The sequence below is a fragment of the Hyla sarda genome, chromosome 6 (genome assembly GCF_029499605.1).
Source record: "Hyla sarda isolate aHylSar1 chromosome 6, aHylSar1.hap1, whole genome shotgun sequence".
In the NCBI taxonomy this organism is placed as follows: Eukaryota; Metazoa; Chordata; class Amphibia; order Anura; family Hylidae; genus Hyla; species Hyla sarda.
The window spans coordinates 78,197,431-78,210,460 of NC_079194.1; the positions used below are offsets into that span (position 1 = coordinate 78,197,431).

Below are 13,030 nucleotides of genomic sequence, written 5' to 3' on the forward strand. Positions count from 1 at the left end.
GCAGATGCACCACTACAACTCCCAGCATGCACTTTAGCTGTTTGTGCAAACTGGGAGTTGTAGTTATACAACAGCTGAAGGTACACTTTTCCATAGAAAAAATGTGCCTCCAGCTGTTGCAAAACCATAAGTCCCAGCATGCCCATAAGGGAATGCTGGGAGTTGTGGTGGTCTGCCTCCTGCTGTTGCATAACTACAGCTCCCAGCATGCCCTTTTTGCATGCTGGGAGCTGTTGCTAAGCAACAGCAGGAGGCTGTCACTCACCTCCAACGATCCACACCGGAGAGTCAGTCCCTCGTCGTCACCGCCGCCGCCGCTGCTCCTGGGGCCCCGATCCCAACATTGACGCCGGGGATCGGGGTCCCCAGCACCCGGGGTGCACGTCCCGCACCCACTCACGTCCTCCGGAAGAGGGGCGGAGTGGGTGCGGGAGTGACACCCGCAGCAGGCGCCCTGATTGGTCGGCCGGTAATCCGGCCGACGAATCAGGGCGATCGTGAGGTGGCACCAGTGCCACCTCACCCCTGCAGGCTCTGGCTGTTCGGGGCCGTCAGAGACGGCCCCAAACAGCCAGTAATTCCGGGTCACCGGGTCACTGGAGACCCGATTGACCCGGAATCGCCGCAGATCGCTGGACTGAATTGTCCAGCGATCTGCGGCGATCGCCGACATGGGGGGGCATAATGACCCCCCTGGGCGATATGCCGGGATGCCTGCTGAACGATTTCAGCAGGCATCCGGCTCCGGTCCCCAACCGGCTAGCGGTGGGGGCCGGAATTCCCACGGGCGTATGGATACGGGATGCAGGGCGTATCCATACGCCCTATGTCCTGAAGAGGTTAAACATAATACACCTAAATGTATGAAAATATTGGTGGAAAATTATTTCAAGGAGCATGTTTACCAAAACCCAAAAGATTGGACAAATGTTACAAAATAAATCAAGTGTTTCATGTAAAGATACAACTGGTCTGACTTGGCTATAGGTGGTCTGTTCTCAATAAAGAAAATACATTATGAATTCATTGGATGATCAGAATAGATGTTAAGTTCTTTGAAAGGTTCAGTTGTATTTTAATTTTATTGATCATCTCTCTGGTCATGGAAGCAATTTTTACTTTGTCAAAAAATATAACTTAATGTACCGTATATACTCGAGTATAAGCCGACCCGAATATAAGCCGAGGCCCCTAATTTCAACCCAAAAACCCAGGAAAAGTTATTGACTCGACTATAAGCCTAGGGTGGGAAATACATCATCCCCCTGTTAATCCCTTCATCAGTGGTCTTCAACATCTGCGGACCTCCAGATGTAGCAAAACTACAACTCCCAGCATGCCCGGACAGCCGATGGCTGTCCGGGCATGCTGGGAGTTGTAGTTTTGAAACCTCTGGAAGTCCGCAGGTTGAAGACCACTGCTGCCTTAATCATCATCCAGACCCCCCTTTAGTTTTCTACTCACCTCCCCTTGGTGGGAAGGAAGGGTGAGCTGGTCCGGGCCATCTATGCTGCAGGGACAATCCGGTGGGGAGGGTTAGTCATTCCGGGCTGTCCTCTTCTCCGCTCCGGGCCGGCCCCGGACTAGTGACGTTGCCATGACGACGACGCACAGGGACGTTCATGCGCAGGGAAGTCACAGACCAGTTCACCCTTCCTTCCCACCGTGGGGAGGCGAGTAGAAAACTAAAGGGGGGTCTGGATGATGACGAAGGCCGCAGTGGTCTACAACCTGCGGACCTCCAGATGTTTCAAAACTACAACTCCCAGCATGCCGATGTCCGGGCATGCTGGGAACTGTAGTTTTGCAACATCTGGAGATCCGCAGGTTGAAGACCACTGAGAAGGGATTGACAGGTGGAGAGTTCACTCGAATATAAGCCGAGGGGGGCGTTTTCAGCACGAAAAATCGTGCTGAAAAACTAGGCTTATACTCGAGTATATATGGTATTTAGGAATATACTCCTGCATGACACTACTTAGCTGGCAGCTGCAGAAAGTCTTTGTGTAATGAGCTGCTGAAAGAGTTTTTCATTTCTGCAGCTAGCTGCTCCGCAGGGGTGGGGCAATGCATTTGGATTTGCAAAAAAAATATATATATATATTCTTTAGTAGTGTGGAAGAACATAGCTCTACAAGCAGCTTTAACTTAGAATTACAAGACTCATCATATGAACAGTAAAGTGTATCCATCCTGCTCTTTTTCAGTGGTTTAGGCAAATGGTTTTGATACAGTTTTGTTGAATAGGTTTTCTTTTAAGGGAGTCTATCATCAGTGTCACCTGCACCAACCTATGGGTACAGGCAGGTAGTGCGGGTGACACTGATGAGAATGATATTTACCTATCCCTGATCCATGGTCCCATTCGTCCATTATGCTTCTTATTCGGGCAGCAGGCTTGGTGCACAGGCGGAGCTCCAGGAGCACGCTGACATCACCGCGGCTGCATCTTCACTTGGCCTGGCTGAGAGCAGACTTGGGGAAGCAGGTGACGTCAGTGAGATTCTGGAGTGCTGCATATGCACCAAGCCTGATGCCTGAATAAGAAGCATAGCGGACAAAAGGGATCATGGATAGGTAAGTATCGTTATCATCAGTGTCATGCGCCCTACATGCCTGTGCCAACAGGTCAGAGGGGGGTTTAAAGGAAGTTGAGGGGGGCGGCGTGACGTCACAAGGGGCGGCCCTGAACACGGAAGCCCGCACGCAGCATTCGGAACAATAAACTTCCGGACGCTGGGGAGCGGAGCTTCCGAAGCAGGGCAGTGGAGTACCCCTTTAACCCCCTATTTTCCAGCACTGAATGTACCAGTGTTGTCAGTTTGTATTGTACATGTAACTGTACTGTTGTTGGGTGGGTGGGTGTGTATGGGCATGTTGGAGCATAAACACTGAAAAAAATATGTATGACGTCACGAACAATAAACTTCCGAACGATGGGGAGCGGAGCTTCTGAAGCAGGGCAGCGGAGTACCCCTTTAAGGGCCTCCACCAACCGGTTCCATTAAGCCCTTCCCAAACACTCTGGGAGGCAAAGCTAACTCGAAGAATTTGGTGGTCAAATGTCCATATTTAAAGGGTACCTGTCATAGTGCAAAAAAAAAAAAAAAGAAAAAAAGTGATATGTTACTCAGGACCCAATCCTGATCATGTGGATATCATTTTTATGTGTCTCGGACCTATATATCCAGAGATATAAGCATTTATCTGCTGGTGAGTTACTTTTTCATTGTGCAGGCTGGAGGGGGCGTGTCAGTCTGTCTCCCTCACAGGAGCAAGCCTGTGCAGTCAGCCAATCAGTACTCTCTACTCTGTAACCCTTTCCTCTCTGGTTTTATGCTGTGTCATGTGTCAGAGGAAGATACTTGGAGCTTGCCTGCAGTAGTCAGAAGATATTATGGTGAATTCATAACAGGATAAAATGTATAAATATAAGAATAGATCTTTATAAAATTAGTGCAAGGAATTTTTTAGATAAAAGTACAGCATTTTTATGAATACATGTTCTATCTGTTTTATCTTCTCCTAGTAAAGCTGGATGCTAATCAGCATAGCTGCCACTATGTGTGTCATTCAGCTTTCACAGACTCCTGAATGTTTGATCAACTTCTCTGTCATTCAGGAGTCCGAGAAAGCTTTGACTATTTCAGCATGCTGGGAGTTGTAGTTTAGTAACAACTGAAGCTGCAATGTTTGTAAATAACTGTGTTAGAGCAGTGTTGCCTCCAGCTGTTTTAAAACTACAGCTCCCAGCATGTCCACACATCCATTATCTGTAGTTTTGCATACACAATAGAAATCTCCTATACTGGATACCGGTATGCTTTACGGCCGGTATCCAGTATGCTGTAAAATCTAGACTAGTCTGTCTGGCTAAAAGACAGGCGACCCCTAGTGGTGGCTATTTTGAGCTTGAATTTCAGGTGAATTATCTTTTTTTTTTTAACAGGTGTATATTGAGAAATGTCATATTATAATGAGTCCTGCAATATATCAAAAGTTTTTAACAATGACAGTGCCTCTTTAATGCCATCAATCTGGTGGACACCATTAGCAGCACTTCTTTCTTGGTACAACAAAAAGTGAGAAACGTAAAAAGCCTTTACCAAACTTGATCAAGCCCTGATTATAGTATAAAGAAGGGGTTATCCTGATATTGCCAGACAGGTAACCGGCAGCACAAAATATGATACAAATAAACACCCAATTAAAATCCACAACTGGTTTAGGTAATTCTCTTTATTTGTATGGTATATATTATGTACATAGACTTTCTCCTTCTGAGATTAACTATAATGTAGTCTACAACAACGAGGGCTGCTACATTATGGACGGCATTTTGCATTGAGCTGTATAAAGAGTGGGAGGGTACAAGCGTCAAATTACAAAGAAGGAAATAGCAAAGTTATACAACTGAATGATATTTACACAGCACTATAACACAGTTTACAATAGACTTATTTCACTCATACTACAGCTCTTGGTCGCCAGGAGGACAGTTTTATTATACAACATAAAATGTACTAACTACTATCAAGATGAATTTCTCAAAATAGACTTAAAGGGTACCATGGTGGAAAACTAATTCTTTTAAATCAACTGGTGCCACAAAGTTAAACAGATTTGTATATTACTTCTATTTAAAAATCTTAATCCTTCCAGTACTTATAAACTTCTATATACTACAGAGGAAGTTCTTTTATTTTTTTTATTTCTTTTCTGTCCACAGTGCTCTCTGCTGACACCTCTGTCTATGGACAGAGGTTTCAATGGAGAACACTGTGGTCAGACAGAAAAGAAATTCAAAAAGAAAAGAACTTCCTGTGGAGCATACAGCAGCTGATAAGTACTGGAAGGATTAAGATTTTTAAATAGAAGTAATTTACAAATCTGGTTAACTTTCTGGCACCAGTTGATTTAATAAAAAAAAAAAAAAATTTGTTTTCCACCCTAGTACCCCTTTAAATCCCTTCTCTCGGACCGTATAATAAATCTCTTCAGAAATTTCTGAACATTTCTTTCATCTTAACTTTTACTGTATGTTGCTTGTGATAGCTGCACTTGTTTGTGCTCCAGAGCTGTTCTTCTTACATTAAAAGTAAAAATTGATAGGAAACCACAATCTGCCATTTTGAAGGCATGAAGAGCTCTCTGGGATCATTTACTAATCCTAAAGTACACAATCACCTGTCGCCTCAATTCTCACCCTTACGTATGTCAGTCTTGTGTATTTTAAACAGGTACTCCGGTGGAAAACTTTTTTTTAGTAAATTAACTGGTGCCATAAAGTTAAACAGATTTGTAAATTACTTCTATTAAAAATTCTTAATCCTTCCAGTACTTATTAGCGGCTGTATACTACAGAGGAAATTCTTTTCTTTTTGGATTTCTTTTCTGTCTCGACCACATTGCTCTCTACTGACACCTCTGTCCACTTTAGGAACTGTCCAGAGCAACATATGTTTGCTATGGAGATTATCTCCTGCTCTGGACAGTTCCTGACACGGACAGAGGTGTCAGCAGAGAGTACTGTGATCGAGACAGAAAAGAAATCCCAAAAAAAAAAAAAAGAATTTCCTCTATAGTATACAGCTGCTAATAAGTACTGGAAGGCTTAAGATTTTTTAATAGAAATAATTGTAATTTACAAATCTGTTTAACTTTCTGGCACCAGTTGATAAAAAAAAAAAAAAAAAAAAGTTTTCCACTAGAGTACCCCTTTAACATGTCCACCTGAATTAGAAGGCATTCTTACATGATAGTCACGCCACACCCCCTCCATTCATGTCTATAGGAGGGGGCGTGACGTCCGTCACGCCCCCTCCTATAGACATGAATGGAGGAGGTGTGGTGTGACATCACCTCTCCTGTCTTGGAGACACAGAAGTTTCCGAGACTGGAAAATCAGCCCAGCATGGAATGCGGGTGCTGCATGGAGATCACAGGGGGGTCCCAGCAGCGGGCCCCCAGCGATCAGACATCTCATCCCCTATACTTTGGATAGGGGATAAGATGTATTTGGCCAGAATACCCCTTTAAACCCTGAGGTACAAAGGCACATCTTATCACTGTGGTTTTACAGTGAAGATAAACATTATATGATCCCTTGCTGATTTTGTACATTTGCCCACTGACAAAGTAATGATCAGTCTATTATTTTAATGGTAGGTTTATTATTTTAATGGTAGGTTTATTTGAACAGTGAGAGACAAAAAATTTTTTCCAGAAAAATGCATTTCAAATAAGTTATAAATTGAAATAAGTATTCGAACTCTTTCCAAAACATGACTTACGACTTAGGTTCCAAAGCTCTTGGTGGCAATAACAAAGGTCAGACATTTCTTGTAGTTGGCCGCTAGGTTTTCCCATATCTCAGAAGGGGTTTTGTCCCTCTCCTTTTCTCTTTGCAGATTGACAACTATTTTGTGTTTCTTCCATTCATAAATAACCGCTCCAACAGTTGTAAAGTTCTCACCAAGCTACTTGGCGATGGTCTTGTAGCCCATTCAAGTCTTATGTAGGTCTCCAATCTTGTGCCTGGCATCCTTGGACAGCTCTCTCTTATTGGCCATGGTGGAGAGTTTGTAATCTGATTGGTCGATTGCCTCTGTGGAAAGTTGTCTTTTATAGTACCCTTTAACCCCTTCCCTCTTTGGTGATTTTTCGTTTTTGCACTTTAGTTTTTTTCTCCTTACCTTTTAAAAATCATAACCCTTTCAATTTTGCATGTAAAAATCCATATGATGGCTTATTTTTTGCGCCACCAATTCTACTTTGCAATGACACATCAGTCATTTTACCCAAAAAATCTATGGCGAAACGAAAAAAGAAAACCCCTTGTGCGACAAAATGGAAGAAAAACACAATTTTGTAACTTTTGGGGGCTTCCGTTTCAACGCAGTACAATTTTTCGGTAAAAATGACACCTTATCTTTATTCTGTAGGTCCATCCGATTAAAATGTACTTCGTACTTCTGCAAAAAATCATAACTACATGCAGGAAAATGTATACGTTTTAAATTGTCCTGTTCTGACCCCTATAACTTTTTTGTTTTCCATGTACGGGACGGTAAGAGGGCTTATTTTTTGCGCAGTGATCTGAAGTTTTTATCGGTACCATTTTTGTTTTGATCAGACTTTTTGATTGCTTTTTATTAATTTTTTATGGTATAAAAAGTGACCAAAAATACGCTATGTTGGACTTTGGAATTTTTTGCGCGTGGGCCATTTTAATTAACGATATATTTTTATAGTTTGGACATTTACGCACCCTGCGATACAACATATGTTTATTTTTATTTACACAGTTTTTTTGGGGGGGGGAAGGGGTTACATCATCTTTATTAACTTTTTTCACTTTTTTTTTTGCAATGTTATAGTTCCCATAGGGGACTATAACATGCAGTACATTGATTCAATACACTGATCCCTGCCATTGCATTGTAATACATTGATCAGTGTTATCGGCGGTTGATTGCTCAAGCCTGGATTTCAGGCTTGGAGCAATAAATCGCTGATCGGACATGCAGGGGGCAGGTAAGGCACCCTCCTCTTGCGTTCTAGCTGATCGGGAAATTGTGATTTTACCGCGATAGTCCCGGTCAGCCCGACTGAGCTGCCGGGAAGCTTTTACTTTCACTTTAGACGCGGCGATCAACTTTGATAGCCGCGTCTAAAGAGCTAATGCCAGACATCAGCCCGATCGCCGATGTCCGGCATTAGCAGTGAGTCCTGGTTGCTCATAGCAACCTGGACCCACAGGGTATGATGTGCGCTCACCTGCTGAGCGCGTGTCATATCTCGGGAGCTGCTTATGGACGTTTATAAACATCCATATGCGGCAAGGGGTTAAGAGAGTGCTTCTGTTCTCAGCTTGTCATTTGTATAAAAGTCACCTGGGAGCCAGAAATCTTCCTGATCAAATACTTATTTCACTAAATAAAATGCTAATTAATTAATAACTTATTTGAAATGTGTTTTTTTGGGATTTTTTGTGTTATTATGTCTCTTACTGCTCAAACAACCCTACTGTTAAATTATAGACTAATCATTTCTTTGTCAGTGGGCAAACATACAAAATTAGCAGGGGTCCCTGTATGCTGTACACTGTGGAGCTATAGGCACTGTTTGTGCAATATATAATGTAATATTCTAATACACTCTTGTGCAAAAGGTTTTCAAGGGGTTCTCCTATTCCACATATTGATGGCCTATTGTCAGGAAACCAACATCTTGCTCCCCAGCTGATCATCATAGCTGAGGTATCTTGACATACGAGGAGGGCAGAAGCAGATTGCTCACAGCCGTTACACAGTGAAGAGTCATCTGCTTTTGGCTCCATTCAAAGTGCACGTCCGGTCATGGTGGCTGTACAGAACAGTTGACCAGCGGGAAGCCATCGATTAGGTATTGATAGCCTATCCCGAGGATTGGCCATCAATATGTGAAAATTTGGGAACCTCTTTAAGCTTGATAATTTTAATATTAGTTAGCTGTCAGCCGAATTCTCTATTCCCCCATATAGATGCGGAAAGAGGGATGTAAGCCATTGCTAGAACTATCTGGTGGCAGCATATCTCTTCTGAGAAATACAATATCCTGATCCTTTTCTGTCCAATATTATCTGTAAGGGAAGAGTTAGGAAGCCACCATTGACATTACATGGTTGATGGATCTCATCAAAATTGTTGGGTTTGCCCTACAATAATCTAAAGTGTATGGCCAGATTTAGGCAAAGTAGTCTCTAGAAGTCCGTTTCCTATTTTGTTTTATAAACCACAAACTAGGAAAGATGGCTACATGGTAAAGTAATGCAATCTCCAGTTCTCGATTTTGAGATCTGGTTCTGGTTTTGGTAGGAAGCCCAAAGCAAAAGGGAAAATATATCTCTGATGCAAGTGAGAAACAAGTCGCTAGTGGATGAAGGGAGTTGTAGTAAAGCCGGCTCATATGACTTATTTGTAAATGAATAACAATCCCTACTAGAACATAGACTGAATAATATATTGGCACTATAGTCCAAGCTGGTTGGAGCTGTAAGAGTTCAGGGGAAAACTAATGGGTAGATACAAGCACAAAAATCATGGAAACACCTAAAACTCAATCAGAAGAGCTATTTTTTTTTCAGGCACTCTACCATCTTATCTATAGGGATTGACAAAAAAATAAAAAATAATATATATATATATATATATATATATATATATATATATATATATATATATGGGATAACTGTTAAAGCTGGAGATTATGGCTCAGTCTCCATACCTGAATTTTCACACCACAATAGTGCTTATACACCAGCAACAAACACGTATGCTCCGAGTATTATGGCAAGGAGGCCTACTGCTAATACACAGAGGTAAGAAGCTTCCTATAGTTCATCTCTTGTAAATATTGAGTTTAGGTTATTATATACGCTCCATAGTGTTAGCTGCAGAATTATCCTTTACTATTGGTTTTATGTGATTTAATCAGAGAACAGACTGGCAAAGGACTTCCTTAGATTCCGGATAGTGTCTGCTTTTGCTTCATCGTTGGTGTTTGATGAGTGGAAGAACGATGACTGGGTGAAGTTGAAGGCGTTGGTCAGAGACTGGGACTTGCTAGTTAAAGAAAAATAGAAATAATTTTACTATAGGAAGAAAAGAAGATGGAAAAAGCACAAAGGCATGACAACAAGCATGTGCATATATGGCAGCCATGTTGGTGGTGGAAAGACCTGAAGAAACATGTATATGGGATTTGATTGGTTATTATCAGAGTTCTTTGGGTGCACTGCTTCCACCTGACTACACAGCAGCACAGCTATTGTTTCCAGTGACAACCATATGTTTTCCATAATAAAAGGAAAAACAATACATTGTGGTGATAAGGTAAGATGAGAAATCCCTGGGCATACACAAAGAAACCGTTATAGGCTCATAAGAGTTCAGGAAAAAGATGAATAATTCAAACCTTCCACAGGTTAAAGAGGTTGTGCAGTGTAGTGAAAACATGGTAACTTTCCCTAAATACAGGGCCTACTTGTTTGTGAGTGGCATGGAAAGGTGTGGTGCCATTTCTGAGACAAAAAGCAACCATGCATCTCAAATCCCAGACAACTTCTTTATATGAGAAGTTCAAGAATTAAAGGGGCACTCCGGCCCTAAGACATCTTATCCCCTATCCAAAGGATAGGAATAAGATGTCTGACCGCGGGGGTCCCGCCGCTGGGGACCCCTGCAATCTTGCATTCGGCACCCACGTCTTTGAGCTGCACGTCGCTCTGTCAGCTCATAAATTCACGGGTGCCAACCACAGGGCCGGAGTATGGTGACGCCACGACTCCGCCCCCGTGTGACGTCTGATGGCAGCGTGCAGCTCAAAGAGGTGGGTGCCGAATGTAAGATTGCGGGGGTCCCGCCGTAACCCTATCCTTTGGATAGGGGAAAAGATGTCTCAGGGCCTGAGTACCCCTTTAAAGGAGCTGTCCACGATTTAGAAAAACACTTTAACTTTCTTCTAAAAACAGCACCACACCTGTCCATGGGTTATGTGTTGTATTGCAGCTGAGCATCATTGATGTGAATGGGGCTGAGCTGCAATACCACCTGAAACCTGTGGATAGGAGTGGTGCTGTTTCAGGGAGCGAGCACAGGCTGACTGAATTCGGACCGATGCCCGGCTGGGATCGGTCCCAATTCAGCTGTGACGTCACAGCAGGCGGCTGCCTGCCACTAGGAGGGAGACCCCTAGTGGCAGGATTTCAAAAGCAAAATACAAAATTTTAACCGCCAAAAAAAATAAAAAATAAATTGAAGTATATTAGAAATATGTTGTAGTACATAAGTACTACATCATAACAAAAAAAAGTTCATGACAGTGCCCATTTAAAAGAAAATGGGTAGTTATTGTTTTAATAGATAACCTTGACAACCTACAGTGTGCTCGATTTTACACATGGCCATAGGATGGATCAATTTTGTACAGATCCATAGTATATTACCATCCTGTACCTGTGTGTCTCAAGCTTTATCAATTTTATGCCATATGAGAGTAAAGTGCCTCATGGAGTATATCTGGTGGCGCAGAGGATGTAATATGTACCATGAGGAGCCATGTGCTGCACATACAGGCTCCCCCACTGATCAGAACTTCCCATCTCTCAGTGATTTATGTCACTGTGCAGAGACCAAATCCAGGAAAGGTTAACATGACAAGCAGGGCTCTGTGCAGACTCCTGGCTTGTCAATCATTCTGCTGTGTGAGTCGGGAGAGTGTCATAGAGCCTCAGTGCACAGAGCCCTGCTTGTCCTCAGTGTACAGAGCCCTGCTTGTCCTCAGTGTACAGAACCCAGCTTGTCCTCAGTGTACAGAGCCATGCTCGTCCTCAGTGCACAGAGTCCTGCTTGTGCTCAGTGTACAGAACCCAGCTTGTCCTCAGTGTACAGAGCCCTGCTTGTCCTCAGTGTACAGAGTCCTGCTTGTCCTCACTGCACAGAGCCCTGCTTGTCCTCAGTGCACAGAGCCCTGCTTGTCCTCAGTGTACAGAGTCCTGCTTGTCCTCAGTGTATAGAGCCCTGATTGTCCTCAGTGTACAGAGCCCTGCTTGTCCTCAGTGTACAGAGCCCTGCTTGTCCTCAGTGTACAGAGTACTGCTTGTCCTCACTGTACAGAGCTCTGCTTGTCCTCAGTGTACAGAACTCTGCTTGTCCTCAGTGCACATAGCCCCGCTTGTCCTCAGTGTACAGAGCCCTGCTTGTCCTCAGTGTACAGAGCCCTGCTTGTCCTCAGTGTACAGAACCCTGCTTGTCCTCAGTGCACAGAGCCCTCAGTGTACATAGCCCCGCTTGTCCTCAGTATACAGAGCCCCGCTTGTCCTCAGTATACAAAACCCTGCTTGTCTTCAGTGTACAGAGCCCTGCTTGTCCTCAGTGTAGAGCCCTGATTGTCCTCAGTGTACAGAGCCCTGATTGTCCTCAGTGTACAGAGCCCTGCTTGTCCTCAGTGTACAGAACCCAGCTTGTCCTCAGTGTACAGAGCCCTGCTTGTCCTCAGTGTACAGAGCCCTGCTTGTCCTCACTGCACAGAGCCCTACTTGTCCTCACTGCACAGAGCCCTGCTTGTCCTCAGTGTACAGAGTCCTGCTTGTCCTCAGTGTATAGAGCCCTGATTGTCCTCAGTGTACAGAGCCCTGCTTGTCCTCAGTGTACAGAGCCCTGCTTGTGCTCAGTGTACAGAGTCCTGCTTGTCCTCACTGTACAGAGCTCTGCTTGTCCTCAGTGTACAGAGCCCTGCTTGTCCTCAGTGTACAGAGCCCTGCTTGTCCTCAGTGTACAGAACCCTGCTTGTCCTCAGTGCACAGAGCCCTCAGTGTACATAGCCCCGCTTATCCTCAGTGTACAGAGCCCGCTTGTCCTCAGTATACAAAACCCTGCTTGTCTTCAGTGTACAGAGCCCTGCTTGTCCTCAATGTAGAGCCCTCATTGTCCTCAGTGTACAGAGCCCTGATTGTCCTCAGTGTACAGAGCCCTGCTTGTCCTCAGTGTACAGAACTCTGCTTGTCCTCAGTGTACATAGCCCCGCTTGTCCTCAGTGTACAGAGCCTCGCTTGTCCTCAGTATACAGAGCCCTGCTTGTCCTCAGTGTACAGAGCCCTGTTTATCCTCAGTGTACAGAGCCCTGCTTGTCCTCAGTGTACAGAGTCCTGCTTGTCCTCACTGTACAGAGCTCTGCTTGTCCTCAGTGTACAGAACTCTGCTTGTCCTCAGTGCACATAGCCCCGCTTGTCCTCAGTGTACAGAGCCCTGCTTGTCCTTAGTGTACAGAGCCCTGCTTGTCCTCAGTGTACAGAACTCTGCTTGTCCTCAGTGCACAGAGCCCTCAGTGTACATAGCCCCGCTTGTCCTCAGTGTACAGAGGCCGCTTGTCCTCAGTAAACAAAACCCTGCTTGTCTTCAGTGTACAGAGCCCTGCTTGTCCTCAATGTAGAGCCCTGATTGTCCCCAGTGTACAGAGCCCTGATTGTCCTCACTGCACAGAGCCCTGC

At 44.2% G+C, this 13,030-nt stretch overlaps 1 protein-coding gene across 1 annotated transcript in view; it reads right to left on the reverse strand.

Annotated features, from left to right (window-relative positions):
- Window positions 1-7,320: 7,320 nt before the first annotated feature.
- Window positions 7,321-13,030, reverse strand: part of SYN2 (synapsin II) — a 193,953-nt gene continuing 188,243 nt past the window's right edge. The window contains exon 13 of the mRNA XM_056528113.1: window positions 7,321-9,605. Within this exon, the coding sequence (XP_056384088.1) occupies window positions 9,470-9,605 (136 nt within the window). The 3' untranslated portion in view covers window positions 7,321-9,469. The remainder of the gene's footprint in view (window positions 9,606-13,030) is intronic.